The 20,853-nt window shown below is 40.6% G+C and overlaps 1 protein-coding gene across 3 annotated transcripts in view; it reads left to right on the top strand.

Moving 5' to 3' along the window:
* Nucleotides 1–20,853, top strand: part of zdhhc7 (zDHHC palmitoyltransferase 7) — a 56,982-nt gene that overhangs the window by 20,920 nt on the left and 15,209 nt on the right. For all 3 annotated transcript variants that reach the window (XM_078544588.1, XM_078544586.1, XM_078544587.1), the window contains 2 exons: nucleotides 307–628; nucleotides 8,073–8,197. In XM_078544588.1, coding sequence (XP_078400714.1) covers nucleotides 323–628; nucleotides 8,073–8,197 — 431 coding nt within the window. In that variant the 5' untranslated portion in view covers nucleotides 307–322. The remainder of the gene's footprint in view (nucleotides 1–306; nucleotides 629–8,072; nucleotides 8,198–20,853) is intronic.

Genomic DNA, 20,853 nt, shown 5'->3' with positions numbered 1-20,853 from the left:
GCATAGCACAAGGGAGTTCATTGCATAATAAGGTTAGTGTGAGAAAGAAATGTTGCATATTAACTTATTAGAAACAAATATTGGTATTTCATTTGAAGCATGTTCTTTGATTTTACTACCTTAAATTATAATTTTATGGCTGGAGATCAATAATAAAAAAAACTGTAACTTAATCTCGCCCATACCTTTTAAAATACAAAAACGCCAAATAATGTAGCTGTCAAGAAGTTCATTATGTAATAAGTGCTGACCTTTACCCTGCTTTTGCCTTTTTTTTTGTACACATGTATGGCTTTTTCACGATAGATGAGACTGACAGATCATGCAATCATCAGGGCACCGATTCCGGGATGTTGACCATCACCCTCTGCTGAGCTCCGAAGATGACTTTGAGTGCTCGTCTGCCAATATGGAAATGGTGGATCGGATCTGGTTTATTCGCGACGGATGTGGAATGGTCTGCGCTGTCATAACTTGGCTACTGGTTTTATATGCAGACTTTGTTGTGACATTTGTAATGCTATTACCTTCCAAAGACTACTGGTACTCACTGATAAATGGCATTATATTTAACAGTCTGGCAGTACTGGCTCTTTCATCCCATCTGAGAACAATGTTGACAGACCCAGTAAGTGCACACAGTAAAATGTATTTTATGTTTAGCATCAAATAAACTCAGTTGAAACATCAATATTTACGGCTTTATTCAAAGCCCCTTGGTGATGCATTTGGATAAGGTGTATAATCTGTATAGCTGAGCTATATAGACTAAGAGGGTTTGATCCTGATGTAAGTCCAGTTCATTGATATCAGCTTCGACAATAGTGGGGAAACTAAAATCCATGCCAATATGATAGCATAAGAGAGGGGAAATCGGCTAGGGTCTCTGTTACTTATTGCTATCCAGCCATCCTGCAATTCATACATACATTTGTGTACGTAATATGAAGTCAGGATCAGGCATGGCTCCTTGGTGGGCCTTTTCATTCTGCATTCACAAATAAATAATGGCACCCCGAGGAAAGGGACAGGTAGCCAACAGCCATTTAACCACACCTCAGGGAGAAGTCAATGATTTCACGAGGGGTTGGGGAAAATGATTGATCAAAAGGAAATTATTTTACTTGTTTCTGCTGAAGCTTTTTCAACTTTTACCTTAATTTGGCAGATAATTACAATTAAAACTTGATTATTCTAGGTTACTTTCAACAGTTATTATTTCTACTCAGCAAAATTATTTTATGACAGTTGATTTGTTTTTTAATCTATAGTGTACATACATATTTAGATCATATATTGGGAGGAAATGATACATACATGGGTTGGGTTGACCTCATAACTTGTGAGCAACATAGTTATTAGTAAGTTATGATCATTGGTGCAGCATTTATTCATACTATATAGGCTAAAAAAATTGGTAAAGCATTTCAAAAGATAAGTTTGCTTGCTTTGTAGATTTGCCAGCACAAGCATAATCAGGCTGCTGTTTGACTGATGTGGATTTAGATTTCCTAACCTTGATGTAGTTTTTTTTTCAAATAATCTTTTGTTACGATCTCCATGGAGACCAATAGCTTTTAAAATATTTGAATTTTCCAGTGACTGACTGGAAAGGATCACACAAGATTTTTTAGCTTTAAGAATTTTACTATAGCAAACAAACTAAAAACAGCATTAGCTAAACATTTTTTTAGACAACTTATATTCTAAACTACAGAAAAGTCTCCCTATATGACTTTTAACACGACTGGCAATCCCATGCCATTCTTGACTCTGTCCCTTAAATGAGCACTTAATTCTTCCAGAACCAGTCCAATTCTCTGCTCCTGATGGTCTGCTTCATTTTTCTTTTTACATAGAAACCTTGAAACTTTCAGCCATTTGGCCCTTCGAGCCTGCTCTGCCATTCAATATGATTATGGCTGATCCTCTATCTCAATGCCATATTCCCACTTTCGCTCCATACCCCTTGATGTCCGTAATATCCAAAAATTTATCAATTTCTTTCTTGAATATACTCAGTGACCCAGCCTCCACAGCCTTCTGTGGTAGAGAATTCCACGGGTTGACCACCCTCTGAGTGAACAAATTTTCCCTCATCTCAGTCCTAAATGGCCTGCCCCGTATCCTGAGACTGTGGCCCCTGGTTCTGTACTCCCCAACCAGGAGAAACATCCTCTCTGCATCCAGTCTGTCTAGCCCTGTTAAAATTTTATACATTTCAATTAGATCCCCTCTCATTCTTCTAAACTCTAGTGAATATAGGCCCAGTCGAACCAACCTCTCCTCATACGACAGTCCTGCCATACCTGGTATCAGCCTAGTGAACCTTCACTGCACTCCCTCTAAGGCAAGTAGATCCTTTCTTAGTAACTTCTAATCCCAGAACTGACTTCCACTGTGAGGGTTATACTGGAGATTCTTTCTCTCTAGCCCAAGCTAGACGATTCTTCCAGCCTCCTTTAACTCCTCACAAACTCAGTCTCTTCAATCTGAGTGTAAGCTCCCACTTGCATTCTGCGTGGTGAACAATAGGGTCAGCATTTTCTCTGCTTCAGATGCAGGACTTGGTTGCCTCTATCTCCTGTTCTTTGTCTCTCTTAGATTCTTGCAGACTGTCTTGTATCTGTGAGTTTCAGGAGTATCTTCGGAAGGCCTGGAACCCAATACTACAGTGGCTTGCTTTGGACTCTTCCCCTCTCAAAGCCCAACTCCATGGTAATGTGAATCACATGGGCAGACCATCAGGTTTGTTTCCAGATAGAATTGCTAATTATCTATCTCTAGATTCCCCCACTCCATTCTATCTTGGAATTAAATAGCTTAATGTATAACCATTTACACAGCCTTACATTCCTAGCACCTCCCTGTGAGACATGGGAAAAGTCTACCCACAGTCTGCCAGATGTTCACGTAATTTGCCCTTCTTAATGCCATAGGTATGAACATCTTGCATCTCATCAGAAAATCAACCTGTGCCCCCTTTTAACTTTAACAACTATTCTGAGAAATTCTGAGGGACAGAATTAATCTACACTTGGAGAGGCAGGGATTAATCAAGGACAGAAGCATGGTTTTGTTAAGGGGAGGTCGTGTCTGACCAATTTGATTGAATTTTTCAAAGAGGTGACCAGGTGTGTCGATGAGGCAATGCATTTGACGTAGTCTACTTGGACTTCAGCAAGGCTTTTAATGAGGTCTCGCATGGGAGACTGATAACGAAGGTAAGAGCCCATGGGATCCAAGGCAATTTGGCAAATTGGATCCAGAATTGGCTGAGTGGCAGGAAGCAGAGGGTGATGGTCGAGGAGTGTTTTTGTGACTGGATGCCTGTGTCCAGTGGGATTCCACAGGGATCTGTGTTGGGTCCCTTGCTGTTTGTGGTGTATATATAAGCGATTTAGACTTGAATGTAGGAGGGTTGATCAGTAAATTCACGATGACACGAAAATTGGTGGGGTGGTAAATAGTGAGGAGGATAGCCTTAGATTACAGGAGGATAGAGACGGGCTGGTCAGATGGTCTGATCAGTGGCAAATGGAATTTAATCGGAGAAGTGTGAGGTGATGCACTTGGGCAGGACAAACAAGGCATGGGAATACACGATGAATGGTAGGACCCTGGGGAAGTACCAAGGATCAGAGGGACCTTGGTGTGCATGTCGACCGGTCCCTTAAGGTAGCGAGACACGTAGCTAAGGTGGTTAAGAAGGCATATGGGATACTTGCCTTTATTAGCCAAGGCATAGAATATAAGAGCAGGAAGGTTGTGCTGGAACTGTATAAAACGCTGATTAGGCCACAGCTAGAGTATTGTGTGCAATTCTGGAATCCTCATTATAGGAAGGATGTGATTGTACTAGAGAGAGTGCAGAGGAGATTTACCAAAATATTGCCTGGGCTGGAGAGTTTTAGTCATGAGGAGAGATTGGATAGACTGGGGTTATTTTCCCTGGAGCAGAGGAGATTGAGGGGGGACATGATTGAGGTGTATAAAATTATGAGGGGCATAGATAGGGTAGACAGGAAGGAACTTTTCCCCTTGTTGGAGGGATCAATATCAGGGGGCATAGATTTAAGGTAAAGGGGCAGAAGGTTTAGAGGAGATGTGAGGTAGAATTTTTTCACCCAGAGGGTGGTGGGAATCTGGAACTCACTGCCTGAAAGGGTGGTAGAGTCAGATACCCTCATAACATTTAAGTAGTATTTGGATGTGCATTTGCGATGCCATGGCATACAAGGCTATGGGCCTAATGCTGGAAAATGGGAGTAGAATAGTCACTTGTTTGACTGGCGCAGACTCGATGGGCCGAAGGGCCTTTTTCTGTGCTGTAGACTTCTATGACTCTATAACTAAGTCCAAGCAGAATTCAAGTAGGTCACATGACCCCCTTTACTCCTCTGTTTTACTTTAAATTAAGAGAGCCCCAAAACATAACAATATTATAAACTTCATTTTCATAACACTTTCAAAAAAAAAAGTACCAGTGCCTGGGATATAGTATAGATGCATCAATGAAATATGAAAAAGGGAAATGTAGTGCAATTGGAATTAAATAAGACCAATACTCTCCAGCAGTTACATTTAACTTGACACTAACTGTTGGATATAATAGGGGTAATTCCACAATCCATTGCTCCTTGTAGGGAGAGACCTTATAGGTAATGTACCATGGGAAACTTTCTATGATTTTCTTCTAAATCAAGGAATTCCACCATAATAGCCATTTTTCATGACCAGATGTTTTGTTGGCAGACAGTTCTCTATGAACTGACGTGACTCGTGTTTCAGTATATGTGAAGCTATTCATTTCTCTATTTGAGTTGTCTATGTTTACAACTGTTTAGCGGACATGGGAAATAATTTTTCAACTGAACGAGTTAGTTCCATGCCAAGATTTTAGTTGCTTATTCAACCCTTAACTACACTGTAATATTTTTCTACAAATAAATTTTAATAATAAATTTACTTACATTTTAATAATTTAAACTATCTTAAGCATCAGTCCTGAAAGTCAATTTTACGATGGAAAACTTTTATGTGACACTAACAAATGAAGTTTTAAGATCTAAGCTAAGTAATTGTCATGCACAAGAGTGCTGTTTTAGTGTGAGTTTAAGAATATTTCAATACCTAGTCATAAATATTCACATATTGGAACTGAACTGAGTTAAATTCAGACCTATGAGGCCTAGGAATTGCATTATCTTAACTGTTATATGACCAGTATTTCTTGTAACCCACTAATATAATTTTGTTGTACAGGTATAGTGTCTCACAACCAGCAATTTTGGGACTGAGTTCATACCAGATTTCAGATCTTGCCGGACTTTATTAAAGTTTACAAAAGAATACTTTATTGCCCTGCACAGTGTATTGCTATCAAGACTTATCTGTTTTATTCGCCACTGGGGCTGGGTTGGGTGGTTCTATGCAGGTCAGGTTGTTCAGTTTGGATTGGGTCAGGCAGATCGGGCAAAGCAAGGTTGGGTGGGGTCAAGAATGGCTAGGACCACTTGAAGTGTGGGAAAAGACTTGTGTGGTAAGCTGATGCAGCCAAATTATCCCAGTAAGTTATTTTACTCATTTAATAACAATTTAATTGACGCATGGCAACTTTTAAAAAATATGTTTTTTGTACAACTCGTTTTCGGATAGCCGGATTGAAACGTTATACCTGTATAGATAAATGGAAAGCAACTGTTAATCTGTGAAGAGCACTTGAAAGCAAAGCAAGCGCTGAATGGTCCAAAATGAAGAGATAAAAGTACATTTTGAGAGAGAGAAAGGTATACTGACAAATGGTAATACATTTACCCCTTTGCTCCCATTCATGCAGCATTTTCAAAATATGCTGCAGCAATTATCAAGAAAGACTTAAAATAATATTTTGTCTGTCAGCACCCTTTACTTGTTGGCACCGCAAATATATTTTTCCATTTGACCTCATCGATCATATTGCACAAAATTAATTCAGATCAGTGCCTCAACAAATTTCACTCGGCATAGTATGCATTGAACTACAGCCTGGAGTGTTGAGTTAATATGTAACATGTCACTAGTTAATCACTGTGGCTGGGATTTTCTGGCCCTGTCGCGGTCCATTGACTTGCGCCGGGTGCGGAAAATCCCGCTCTGTTAGTGGTTGTTGCCGGATCATTGCATAAAATATTGATGGCCGTATCAGATATTCCTTTTAAATAAAATTAAACAGAAAATAGTAATTGAGTTTACTATAAATAAATAAAATAAATTGCAAGCACATAAACAATATTTTGAGAGAAAAATCATGGGCTTAGCTTTTTGTTTACATATTTATCTTGACTAAAGGAAAGAAAAACTCACTTTTCAATCATTACCTTTGGAAATGGCTACGTTTTTATGTCAATGTTTTTAACTATGTAACGGTATTATTTCAGAATGCGATGTTAGTAGATTAGTCATGGAACAGTCAAACATGCACAGAGCTCAGTCACCCTAGATTTAGATTCTGCCTCAATTGACATTATATTCAGGAACCTGGGATTAATAAATCAGAATTTCTTCTGTGTTAAAAGGGAGCAATTGATTTGATTTATGGAGCAGGAGCAGTCACAAAATTGCAACAGCACAGAATATCTACCATAGATGTCATAGCAAATAAATCTGAACAACTTACCGAATATCTATAATGAAAGGATGAGCTGAAAAGCCAAAAATCATTCAAAGAGACATTTATGGCTTGACAATGTTTGAAGAAAAAAATACATTGCTTAGTTCAGACCATGGCAATTAAGTAGAAAATGACACCCATGTGATGATAGTTATTCATAAGGTGTCTCACAAGAGGCACATTAGAAAAATTGAAGGATATGGAATAAGTATTGCATCAATATGAATAGAAACTTGGATGACTGATAAGAGTTGGGTAAATGTATATTGCTCAAACTGAATAAGTGTGAGGTAATATCCTTTCCGAGCAACAGCAACTTGTATTTATATAGCACCAGTTTGGAAATTGTAATTTTGAATAGAAACTTGAAATACCAAAACTGTTTCTTCTGAAGCTAAGAAAGTTAAGAGAACATTTAATGGAAGTTTTTAAAGTTATAAAGGATTCTGATTGGAAATAACTATTTCTTCTGGTCAGAGAGTCATATATTTAAAGCTGTTGCTAAAGAGTGAAGAAAGATGTTAGGAGAATTTTTTTACAGGGGTGGATGTATAAACATGGAATGCTTAACACAGACAGTGGTTGGAACAAAGACCATTGGGTTTTTAAAGGTAAATTCAATAAATGTTTGAAGCACAGCAAGAAACTGGTTATGGAGAGAGAGTGGGGTTAGTTTTAGGTTGCCATAACAAAGAAATGTGATGGGCTGAAAGCTGGCTTTTATGTTATATATGTAATTATATATGGCTAATTTTTGTAGATAGTTGGAAAGGAAAAATGTATTTTGTTACCTATAATTACAGTAATGTGTATACCATTGATAGACCGTGTTAAGATGATCAATTTGGCTTAAATTGTTTGATCCTAAAATCTTAGAGTAAACCTGAGAAATATTTCCTACCATGCAGGATGTTCATATGTGTATTAGAATAATAAAATAGTATAGCATGAAAGGAGGCCATTGAGTCTATGCTGGCTCTTTCGAAGAACAATCAGTTTGTCCCACTCCCCCATCATTCCCCCATGTGTGTGCAAGTGTCTTTTCAAGAATTTCAGGTATTTATTCAATTCCCTTTTGGAGGATACTATTGAATCTGTATCCACCACCCGATCAGGCAGTGCATCCAAATCCTAAGCACTTTACATAATTTTCTTTTTCTCTCATGCTGCCCTGGTTCTTTTGACAATCACCTCAAACCTGCCCCCTCCGTGATCTACCCTTTGGCTATTGGAAACAGTTTCTCTTTATCTACTCTATCTGAACCCTTCATGATTTTAGAAAAAAAAATGAAAGCCTATAATCAATGCTTGAGATTGAGAATGTGGAGTTCTATACATTGTTTCAAGTAAAGGTTGACAATGAGTTGACTTTGAGTTACATTTCTGGTGTTAACTTAGTTTTAATGGTTTCTTTCCACAGGGTGCAGTGCCTAAAGGCAATGCCACAAAAGAGTATATGGAGAGTCTGCAGTTGAAACCGGGTGAGGTGATCTATAAGTGCCCAAAATGTTGCAGTATTAAGCCAGAGCGAGCTCACCATTGCAGGTACTGTATATTCTATACTTTTTTTTAAAAAAAGCTTTCAATGCAGCTGTGACTAATGTTCTAATCATTCCATTTATAACAGGTTCTCAACCTTTAGTAGGCATCTTTGTGTAGAACTGTCGCGTTATTGACAAAAAGGTCAATAACTCTTGAACCATTACAAATTTTGTTTCACGTTTAATTAGCTGTCAATTGCCTTCAGAAATTCTGAGTAGTTTTTTTCCCTGATTAAGTATCGCAATCAAAATTGAAAACAAATTCTTACAGGAAATGAGACAGCCAGAGTATTATCACAATGTGACAATTCCATTATATTTATTTGTTTAAGATCATTGCTGGTTATTATTTACCCCATTGTAGTGTACATGCAGCAGAAGTAAACTTAGAAGGGAATCCAGGTTTATTGCTGCTTGAAATGAAACAAAGTAAATTACAAATTGCAACACCTCAAAGGATTCAAACAATGTAAAGCAAGAGAGCTTTGTTTACTTGATTTATAATGAACCATTTAATCTGCTACGTTCTCGTCAGGGAATGATTGCACACTAAATTGAAGGAAAAATATTCAGCACTATACAATGCATAAAAATGTCAACTGTTCTTCACGTGGTTAATGTGGTCCACATGGTTGGTGAAGAGCAGAATTTTTTCTAGGAAAAAAGAGAAAGAATTAGAGGGAGATTTGCGCAGACTGATGCTTGAGAATATCTTCATGGTTAATTATAGAACAACATTGCCTGGTGGCTGGGGATGGTGTATAGACTGGGGAATTTAAGAGCATGTATTGGAAAGAAGTACTAAAATCTTTTGTTGAAGTATAGCATATGACTAATCCAGTCACATTAAAAACTTCAGCCCCGGTCAACTTCAGACTTCTTTTGTTTGATCTGAGCACTAGGAATTACATCAGAAATTAAGTTGCTTCACCATTCAATTTCATGACATTCAGCTGAAGATGCAGCAACTGGCTGAGTGTCCCAAACAAGTATTTTTCCGTGTCTTCCTTTAGACAGAAGATATATAAAATACATATTTTCTGAAACAAAAAATAAAAAATACCTGGAAAAACTCAGCAGGTCATATTTTCTGAGCCTATTGTATAGTAAAAGTACTTTCCATGCCGTTCTTTCCAAATGTTATTTTCTTTAATGCATTTTAGAACGTTTAAGTGATGTGCAAAGTGATGGACGGTGTTATCGACAGTGCGATCAAGCACACTTTGCTCAACAACAACCTGCTCATTGACGCTTGGTTTGAGTTCTTCCAGGGCCACTCAGCTCCTGACCTCATTACAGCCTTGATACAAACTTGGACAAAAGAGCTGAACTTAAGAGATGAGGTGAGAGTGACTGCCCTTGATATCGAGGCAGCATGTGACTAAGTGCGGCATCAAGAAGCCCGAGCAAAACTGATATCAATGGAAATCAGGGGGAAAGCTCTCCAGTGGTTGGTGTCATACCTAGCACAAAGGAAGATGGTTGTGGTTGTTGGAGGTCAGTCATCTCAGTTCCAGGACATCACTGCAGGAGTTCCTCGGGGTAGTGTCCTAGGCCCAAACATCTTCAGCTGCTTCATCAATGACCTTCCCTCCATCATAAGGTCAGGCGTGGGGATGTTCACTTATGATTGTACAATGTTAAACCATTCGTGACTACTCAGATGCTGAAGCAGTCAGTGTCCATGTGCAGTAAGACCTGGGCAATACTCAGGCTTGAGCTGATAAGTGGCAAGTAACATTCGTACCACACAAGTGTCAGGCAATGACCATCTTCAACAAAAAAGAATCTAACCATCTCCCCTTGACATTCAATGGCTTTGCCATCGCTGAATCCCCCTACTATCAACATCCTGGGGGTTATTATTTACCAGAAACTGAACTGGGCCAGCAATATAAATATTGTAGCAACAAGAACAGGTCAGAGGCTGGGAATTCTGCAGCAAGTATTTCACCTCCTGACTCCACAAAGCCTGTCCACCATCTACAAGGCACAAGTCAGGTGTGTGATGGAATTCTCTCCACTTGCCTGGATGAGTGCAGCTGCACCAACAATCAAGAAGGTCAATGCCATTCAGGACAAAGCAGCCCGCTTAATTGGCACCCCATGCACCACCTTCAACATTTACAGCCTCCACCACTAACACACAATGGCAGCAGTGTGTACCATCTTCAAGATGCACTGCAGCAACTCACCAAGGCTCATTTGATACACCTTCCAAACCAGTGGCCTCTACCACCGAGAAGGCCAAGGGCAGCAGATGCATTGGAACACCACTTCCAATGCCCCCTCCAAGCCACACACCACCCTGACTTGGAACTAGATAGTCGTTCCTTAACTGTCAGTGGGTCAAAATCTTGGAAATCCCTTCCTAACGGCACCATGGGTGTACCCATACCAAAAGCCTGCAGTGGTTCAAGAAGTCAACTCCACCACCACCAGCTCAAGAGCAATTAGGGATGGACGATAAATGCTGGCCAGCCAGTGATGCCCACATCCCGTGAAAGAATAAATTTTTTAAAATGTTGTTGGATTTTTGCTCTGATCTTGAGAGTGTTCAACATAATAGTGTAGAAAGGAATCAGGATTCAAGAATTTTGAAATGGTAAAGTTCCAAGTCAACTGCAAATTTATGCTGGTCACAGGAAATCAGTCTTACAGTTAACAACTGACTAAACTGTTTTGTGTAAATAAGTAAGAATTATATTTGGTAAGAAGACATGTTTTAACTAGACATTTGTCAAAGTGTGGGTACATCATTAATTACCAATCCAGAGAATATTTGAGAAAAAATAGTTTGCGAATATGGATTTTATTTTTGGTTAAGGGATTACCCCTTGACATTCAATGGTGTTACCATCGCTGAACTCCCCCCTATTATCAGTATCCTGGGGGTTTCCATTGACCAGAAACTGAACTGGACGAGCCATATAAATACTGTGGCTACAAATGCATGTCAGAGACTAGGAATCCTGTGACAAGTAACTCACCTCCTGACTCCACAAAGCCTAAACACCATCTACAGGACACAAGCCAGAAGTATGATGGAATACTCTCCCTTTGCCTGGATGAGTGCAGCTCCAACAACACTCAAGAAGCTTGACACTATCGAAGACAATGCAGCCTGCTTGATTGGTACTCCCTCCACCACCAATGCACTGTAACAGCAACATGTACCATCTACAAGATGCAACTCACCAAGGCTCCTTGGACAGTACCTTCCAAACCCACAACCGCTACCATATAGAAGGACAAGGGCAGCAAATACCTGAGAGCACCATCACCTGGGTGTTCCCCTCCAAGCCACTCACCATCCTGACTTGGAAATAGATTACTGTTCCTTCACTGTCGCTGGGTCAAAATCCTGTAACTTCCTCCCTAACAGCACTGTGGATGTATCTACACCACATGGACTACAGCAGTTCAAGAAGGCAGCTCACCACCACCTGCTCAAGGGCAATTAGGGTTGGGCAATAAATGCTGGCCTAGCCAGTGAAACCCACATCCCATAAATGAATTTTTAAAAATTACTGTAATGCTGCACAAAGTTGCACATTACAGTAACGCTGCACATTGCAGAAGTTTCAGTAAGTTGCAGACAGATCATATATTTCTTTATAGATTTGCTGCGTGTGCTTTCTCTCTGTAAGGAATGCTTTCACATCACAATAGAAATAGAATGACCCATGTAAAATGGGATTTTGGAATGATGCATTCGTTTTTGTGAAGGAGCTAAATGATTATTAGATTTGCTATGGAGAGAGAAAAAATACACCATACTGTGAATTATAATTCTGAAGTTGATCTCAGTGGAGGAAACCAGCCCTTGTGACTGATATTACTCATATTACTTCCTAAATGGCATGAATTTGTCTCGTATGTGACCTAGATCATTGTCAGCAGTCAGCCAGTGTGCAGTTTACATCAATTTATAAAGAAAGTGCTTCACTTTTATCTTTCTTCTGCTTCATTTGAGTGCATACTGCAGTTGCCTATAATAATGGAATTATTGAACTGCATTATGTGCAGTTTCTCGACATATAGCTCTACTGTGGTTTTGAATTGAGCTCAGAAAGCATACTGTGTCTATTGAGCATCAGTCTTGCGTCAATACCAATTCTTTAACAATTTAAGAATCAAGTAACTTCTGTTTTTTACTTGTCATCAGGATCAGTCATTGTGAAATGTCAATTGCTATTTTAATTTGTGAGATGTTTTTAAATTCTGTGAAGTTAATATGTAAAGGGCTTAAGTGTTCAATATATTAGCTTTATTTTATTTGGGATGTGGACTTAGTTGGCAAGGCTGACATTTATTGCCCATTTGTAGATGTCCTGAGAAAATGATGGTCTGCCATCTGGAACCACTGCAGCCTGTGTAGAATTTCTTGTTTGTAGTCATTGATACAATCAAGTGGCTTACAAGGCTACTTTAGAGGGGCGTTAAGAGTAAACCACATTGGCATGAGACTGGAGTTGCGTACTGGTCAGACTGGGTAAGGATGTCAGGTTTCCTTCCCTGAAGGGCAATAATAAATTAGTTTTAGCAACAATCTGACAGCTTCATGGCCATTTTTACCAATATCTCTTTTTATATGATTCTCTACAGCATGAAAATCTTCAAATAATTTGATTGAAGTTGCTATTAAATATGATACGTCTGAAATATGCAAGTATCTTTTTAATAAAAATTAGTTATTTCAATTATTTTATTCTCAACTTGTACTTACTTTGACTGTGCTGCAAATAGAAAATGTCACAGCTCCCTTACAGGGAAGCAAAACACAGGAAGCAGAATACAGGGATTTTTTTCTTACAGCATCTTTGAGATATTAAGTCACCTCTGTTTAGAGCGACCTAAAAGAACTGTTAGTTGAGACAATTCTGCTTGAATTAATGTGCTTCCAGGACCAAGAACACAAAGAGGACAATCTTAGGTGGGTGGGTTGCAGTGCAGAGAGAAAATTAAGGCACATTGTGCATCTTCTGTTGTTTTTCTCTGCTAATCAAACTGTTTTGCGGCAAATAATATAGTGGAAACATACAGTTAATTGATTTTTCATTAAGTATTTGAAAACTTGCCAATGCAGAAGCCTTGATTTTGGCAGTCCATGCTTAGTGATGTCACCATCAATCATTATCTTATTAAAATGATTTTACCAATGCATGAAATTGTCTTGATTTGTCCATAGTTACAATAAAAATCATCTAGCTCGCTTTGTTAGTGACACTTCCTAATTTGAAACTAATTGGGTTAGGTTTCATGGCTGGCTCATGATTTTAAATGTTAACGTGCATAGGTTTACAGTTGGGAAATAGACATGTTCATCATCAGTAGTAACACCTACGTTATAAAAGATTTATTTCTGGCCGTAGCTACTAATCTTGATTTTGGGGTTGAAGCGCAATTTTCAGTTTTAATCTCCATTGAAGTTACTGGCGTTCACACTCAGACTCCATATGGTAGGTAAGAATACTTTTTCACCCACATACAAACATTGCTCTGGGAAGTTTATGAAAATCAGTTTCTTCTGAAAGAAGAAAGAAATAGGCCGGAATGTTCTGGCCCCGTCGCGGCGGGGATGGGCCTTAAAATGCGGCGAGCCATTCTAAACCCCACTGACTGCGGCAGGAACGTGAAATCCCACTGCCGTAAAATTCAACCGGTAGTTTCTGTCAAAGGCATTTTAACTTCTTGGAGACCGATTCAATCTTTATTGCTTTCTATGTGTGTGTGTGCATCTGCTTTGTAATTATCTATCTTCTAAATAAATCTGGCCATTAATCACAGCAGTCTGGCAGTCTTTTGAAACAAACAAGAAAGTGGTTATCCCATGTAAGGTTCAGTGCATCAAACTGTAATTAATGGGTAGACTGTGGCATGTTGTCTCATTCATAAAGTGTATATAAGTGCAGGGTTCAGTTCATTGGAAACCAGTCTGGTTTTCTTATGGAAATTGCCCCTTCCACTATGAACACACTTTTCAAGGAGAAAGCCTGAATCGTAACAGTAGTTGTCAGAAATTCAAATTGTTGCTCTTTACTAATGTTCATTCTGCTCCCTTCCACTAGCTTAATATTAGTAGCACTGATCATTCTATCAGAAAATAAATTAATGGTTATCCTGTGGCTCAATTATTATAAGTACAAGATAAACATAATAAATTACGAAGTGGGAAGAAAATGTTTAATCTTTGAATTGACTCAAGTGTAGCAAATATGAAGGTACGTTGGAAATTCCTTTGCTTCATGCCATTAATTGGACAAGGCCCTTATATTGCTTGCTAGTTACCATAATGAATTTGTCTTCATTTCTAGATAATTTTGATAAGGACTTTTAAAAAGAACTCCGCCTGCTGTTTTGGCAGTATTTTTTAAATTTTGTCTAAGGATTTTTGATGGTTAGCAGCTTGGAATACCTGCTGTTGATCCTTTGTTTAATTTGTGCTCCTTGTGTACTGTATGGGTAAAATTAACAGGTCTAATTATGTGAATTTTGCAACATCCTAGCAAATATCAGCTAAACCTGAGTTCAGAATGGGCTGCAGAACATTCTTCTGGGGGAGGGTAATCAGCCAGGGGTCATGGTCCACAATGGTACCAGTGACTTAAGTCGGAAGGGGGGGTGTGGTTTTGCAATCAGAATTTAGGGAGCTAGGTCGAAAATTAGCAAGCAGGACCTCAAATGTAGTAATCTCCCGATTACTCCCAGCGCCATGTGCAAGTGAGTACAGAAATAGGAGGATAAGGCAGATGAATGTGTGGCTGGAAAGATGGTGCAGATTCCTGGGACACTGGGACTGGCTTTGGGGAAGATGACACCTGTACAAGCCGGACGGGTTGCACCTGAGCAGAGCCGGGACTGAGTTCCTTGTGGGGTGTTTTGTTAGTGCTGTTGTGGGAGGCTTTAAACTAACTTGGCAGGGGTGTGGGAACCAGGAGAGAGTATTAGAGAGGAATACCAGAGCACACAAAATACTGGGAGAGACAAAAAACATTAGTATAGAGAATAGTAAGTTAATGGGTAAAGTCGGAGTAGGGGAGAAAGTCATGAAGTCTAAATCAGGGTTACTGTGCATTTATGTGAATGCACGGAGTATAATAAATAAGATTGGGGAATTACAGGCGCAGACTGAATGTGGAAATATGATGTTGTAGCGATAACAGAGACCTGGCACAAGAAAGGGCAGGACTGGGTGCTAAATATTCCTGGATACAAGGTGTTCAGAAAAGATCGGAAAAAATGGAGGAGGAGTGGCGGCATTGGTTAAGGAGAGCTTTGCACTGTTGGAGAAAGAGGATGTCCCAGAGGGTTCAAGGACAGAATCAATTTGGCTAGAGCGAAGGGACAAAAAGTGACATTGCTCGGTGTAGTCTATAGACCGCCAGCTAGTAGGAAGGGTGTAGAGGAACAAACCTGTAGTGAAATTACAGAGAGATGAAACATTATAGAGTAGTTATAATGGGGGACTTTAATTACCTGAATGTAGACTGAGACAGTGGCAGTGTAAAGGGCGGAGAGGGGCAAGAGTTCTTAGATTGTGTTCAGAAGAATTTTCTGCAGCATTGTGTCCAGTTCAACAAGAAAGGATGTAGTGTTGGACCTGGTTCTTGGAAATGAGGTGGGACAAGTAGATCAAGTGTCAGTGGGGAAACATTTAGGAGACAGCGATCATTGTATCATAAGGTTTAGGATGATGGTGGAAAAGGACAATGTGCAATCCGGAATAAGAACAATTAACTGATGGAAAGCCGACTTCAATGGGGCAAGAACAGAGCTGGACCAGATAGACTGGAACCAAAGGCTGATGGAAGAAACTAGCTGAGCAATGTGCTACCTTAAAAGAAGAAATGGTTCGAGCACAGTCAAGGTATATTCCCTCAAAAGAGAAAGGTAGAACAAACAAATCCAGAGCTCCCTGGATGAAAAAGGAGATACATCTTAAGGTAAAGAAGAAAGAGTGTGCCAATGACTTAGGTAGAAAATACAACTGGGAAACAAGCGGAATACAGAAGGTTCAGAGGGGAGGTGAAAAAGCAAATAAAAGAAATAAAGAGGGATCATGAGAAAAGACTGGCAGCCAACATACAGGGGAATCCCAAAGTCTCCTATTGACACATAAATAGTAAGAGGGTGGTAACAGGAGTAAGGCCGATTAGGGGAGTTACACATGGAGGCAGGGGGCATGGCTGAGGTGTTAAGACGTCTGTCTTTACCAAGGAAGCAGATGCCACCAAGGCCACAGTGACAGAGGAGGAAACTATGGCCTGAATTTTCACATCGGCGTGTGGGGACGGATTTGGCATGCCGACGTGTAAAATGACGCGCGGTGACGTCGGGCATGCATCCCAACGTCACCGTGCATAATTCAGATCTTTCGTTCGGCGGGCACATGCCAGAGGCGGCTGCGCTCCCACTGAACTGTCAAAGGCCTGTTAAGGCCATTTAAAAACAAATTAAAGTAATTATCAACGCTGCCCGTCCAACCCTAAGGTTGGCGGGCAGGCGAAGAGCCCAGGCGGCCTTCGCATTTTTCAGGAAACTTCATCCACAGGCAGGTTTCCTGAAGGTTTTATTAAATAAATAAATACATTTTGCTCAATTCATAAACATGCCCCAGCTTATGTGACACTGCCTCACAAGGGAACATGTGTAAATAATTTTTAACTTTCTTTATTAAAAATTCTCAGTATGTTCTTAATCTCCCTGAGGCACGGAGCTACTTCAGGGGGATTTCTGCGCTCTTTCGCGCGCATGTGCCGAAGATGGCAGGCTCCAACTCCCTCTTTTCCATTGGCTTTTCCATGGGCGTGGATTGGCTCCATGCCCGCCCACTCCTGACTGGCTCACCCGACATGGGGAAAATTCTCCCCTATGTCACTAGAAGGGTTCAAAATTGATAAGGAAGAAGTGTTGGATAAAGTGTCGGACTTAAAGTTGATGAGACACCGTCCCCGGATGAAATGCACCCAACGATATTGAAGGAAGCAAGAGTGGAAATTAGCCATAATCTTTAAGAGTTCCTCGACTCAGGGAAGTGCCAGAGGACTGGACAATTGCAAACATTATGCCCTTGTTTAAAACAGGTTATGAAGATAAGCCCAGCAATTACAGACCGGTCGGTTTAACTTCAGTGGTGAGGAAACTTCTAGAGAAAATTATTTGGGATAAAATTAGTAGTCATGTCGAAAAATGTGGGTTGATGAGGGTAACGTTATTGATATGGTGTACATAGACTTTCAAAAGGCATTCAATACAGTGCCACACAACAGACTTGTGAGAAAAGTTATAGCTTTTGGAATAAAAGTGACAGTAGCAACATGGATACAAAATTGGCTGAGTAATAGGCAAAGAAGGTAATGGTCAATGGATATGTTTCGGGCTGGAGGAAGGTTTGCACTGGAGTTCCCCAGCTGTCGGTATTGGGACCCTTGCTTTACCTGATATATCTTCATGACCTAGATCTTGGTGTGCAGGGGACAATTTCTAAGTTTGTGGATGACACAAAACTTTGAAGCATTGCAAACTATGAGGAGAACAGTATAGAACTTCAAAAGGACATAGACAAATTGGTGGAGTCAGCAGATAGTGGCAGATGAAGTTCGATGCAGAGAAGTGTGAGGTGATTCATTTTGGTAGGAAGGACGTGGAGAGATAATATAAAATAAGGGGTACAATTCTTAAGGCTGTCCAGGAGCAGAAAGACTTGGGTGTATATGTGCATAGATCATTGAAGGTGGCAGGACAGATGGAGAGAGCAGTCAATAAAGCATACAGTATCCTGGGCTTTATTAATAGGGGCATAGAGTACAAGAGCAGGGAGGTTATGCTGACCTTATATAAGACACTAGTTAGATCTCAGCTGGAGTATTGTGTACAGTTCTGGGCGCCACGCTATTGGAAGGATGTGATCGCATTGGAGAGAGTGCAGATGAGGTTTACAAGAATAGTTCCAGGGATGAGAAACTTGAGTTATGAAGATGGATTGGAAAGGTTGGAACTATTCTCCTTGGAGAGGAGAAGGCTAAGTGGAGATTTGATAGAGGTATTCAAAATCATGAGGGGGCTGGATAGAGTAGATAGGGAGAAACTGATCCCGCTCATCAAGGGATTGAGAACAAACGGGTACAGATTTAAAGTGATTTGCAAAAGAAACAAATGTGACGTGAGAAATGATTTTTTTCACACAGCGAGTGGTTCAAGTCTGGAATGCACTGCCTGGAAGTGTGGTGGAGGCAGGTTCAATCGAGGAGTTCAAGAGGGCAATAGATGATTATTTGAATAGAAACATGTGTAAGGGTATGGGGGAAAAGCAGGAGAATGGCAGTAAGTCATGGTGCTCTTTTGGAGAGCCGGTGCAGACACAATGGGCTGAGTGGCCTCCTTCTGCACTGTAACAATTATGTGATTCTGTGATTTAAAAAAACGTAAGCAGCATAATCTCAGCAACTTTCAACATATCTATAAAAGCTTACACTGGCAAATGTTCATTCATCATTCTGAAATCCTCTGGAACAAAATCCTGAAGTGCACTTTGAAAAGTTGTTGATGTTACTGAATTCTTGAAACAGGCTGCATTTAAGAGTGTCAAAATACATTTACTTTTCATCAAATAAACAATTGAATGTCTTCTCAAGCAGGGGTTTTGGACCCTGCCCTCAACCATAATTGCCACTTATGACAAATCTGAGCAGCTGCTGATGAGAGAAGTTGCAGTTTGTGTGGAGTCTCAGCACCTGGGTGTTGACCTCTTGGCTATCTTATACGGTTTTTAGCATTGCTGACCTACGTGGATCTAGCTCTGACATTGACGTATTCTCACCAGACTTGTAATGTAATTTTTTAATATATTTGTTTGTGGGCCACGAATATTGCTGGCAAAGCCAGCATTTACTGTCATCATCCCTTCTCGGGAAGGTGGTGGAAAGATGTCTTCTTGAACCACTGCAGTCCTTGTAGTGTAGGTACATCCACAGTGCTGTTTGGAAGGGAGTTCCAGGATTTTGACCCAGAGACATTGAAAGAATGGTGATGTAGTTCCATGTCAGGGTGGTGTGTGAACCTGTAGGTGGTGGAGTTCTTGTGCATCTGTTCCCCTTGTTCTTCTAGCTGATAGAGGCTGCAGGTTTAGAAATTGCTGCCAAAGGAGTCTTGGCAAGTTGCTGCAATGCATCTTGTATGTGGTACATACTGCTGCCACACTGCAGCGGTGGTGGAGGGAGTGAATGTTTAAAGCAGATGGAGTACCAATGAAGCAAGCTGCTTTGTCCTAGATAATGTTGAGCTTCTTGAGTATTAGACCCGCGTTCATCCTGGAAAATGGAGAATGTCCCATCATACTCATGACTTGTGCCTAGTAGATGGTGGACAGGTGTTGGGAGTCGAGAGGTGAGTTGCCCTCCACAAAATTCCCATCCTGTGCCCTGCTCAGTAAACACAGTATTTATATGGCTGGTTCAGTGAAGTTTCTGGTCAATGTTAACCCCCAGGATGTTGATGGGCGATTCAGCGATAGTGGTCCTATTGAACAGCAAGGGGATTCTCTCTTGTTGCAGATGGTCATGCCTGGCACTTGCATGGCATGAATGTTACTTGACACTTATCAGACCAAGCTTGAATGTTGTCCAGGTCTTGCTGAATGCAGGCACAAACTTCTTCGGTATCTGAGGAGTTATGGATGGTACTGAATTGTGTGCGATCATCAGCGAACATTCCTACTTCTGACCTTCTGAAGGTCATGCCAATGCACCTGAAGATAGTTGAACCTAGAACACTATCCTGAGGAACTTATGCAGGGATGTCATGAGGGTGAGATGATTGATCTTCAACAACCACAACCATCTTCCTTGGTGCTAGGTATGACTCCAACCAGTGGAGAGCTTTCCTCCGGATTCCCATTGATTTCAGTGTTGCTGCGGCTCCTTGATGTCACACTCAGTCAAATGCTGCCTTGATGTCAACTGCAGTCACTCACACCTCACCTCTTGAATTCAGCTCTTTTGTCCTAATCTGGACCAAGGCTGTAATGCGGTCTGGAGCCAAGTGGCCCTTCCAGAGTCCAAACTGGGCATTAGTGTGTACCTTTTTACTGAACAAGTGCGCACTGTTGACGGCACCTTCCATCACTTTGCTGATGATTGAGAGTAGACTGGGAGGCGGTGGCCAGATTGGATTTGTACTGCTTTTTGTGGACAGGGAATACCTGGGCAATTATCAGGTTGATACCAGTGTTGTAGTTGTACTGAAACTGTCTGACTGGGGCACGGTTAGTCCTGGAGCACAAGTCTCCAGTGCTACAGCTGGGATGTTGGCGGGGTCTATTGCCTTTGCTGTATCCAGTACGTTCAGCCGTTTCTTGATAAATGGAGTGAATGAAATTGGCTGAAGACTGGCAACTGTGATACCAAAAACCTCAGAAAGAGCCCAAGATGAATCATTGACTCAGCACTTTTGGCTGAAATTGGTAACAGTGCTTCAGCCTTATCTTTCACACTGATGTACTGGGCTCCCCTATCATTTAGGATGAGGATCTTTATGGAGCCTTCTCTGCCGGTTAGTTGTTTACTTGTCACCACAATTCATGACTGCAATGGCAGGCAGCAGCTCCTGCAAGCTGGAGGGCTTCCTATTGGCTCACCAACTTCAAGAGCCTGCCTTTTG

The sequence above is a fragment of the Cetorhinus maximus genome, chromosome 6 (assembly GCF_964194155.1).
Source record: "Cetorhinus maximus chromosome 6, sCetMax3.hap1.1, whole genome shotgun sequence".
In the NCBI taxonomy this organism is placed as follows: Eukaryota; Metazoa; Chordata; class Chondrichthyes; order Lamniformes; family Cetorhinidae; genus Cetorhinus; species Cetorhinus maximus.
This window is presented reverse-complemented; position numbering and strand designations above follow the sequence as displayed.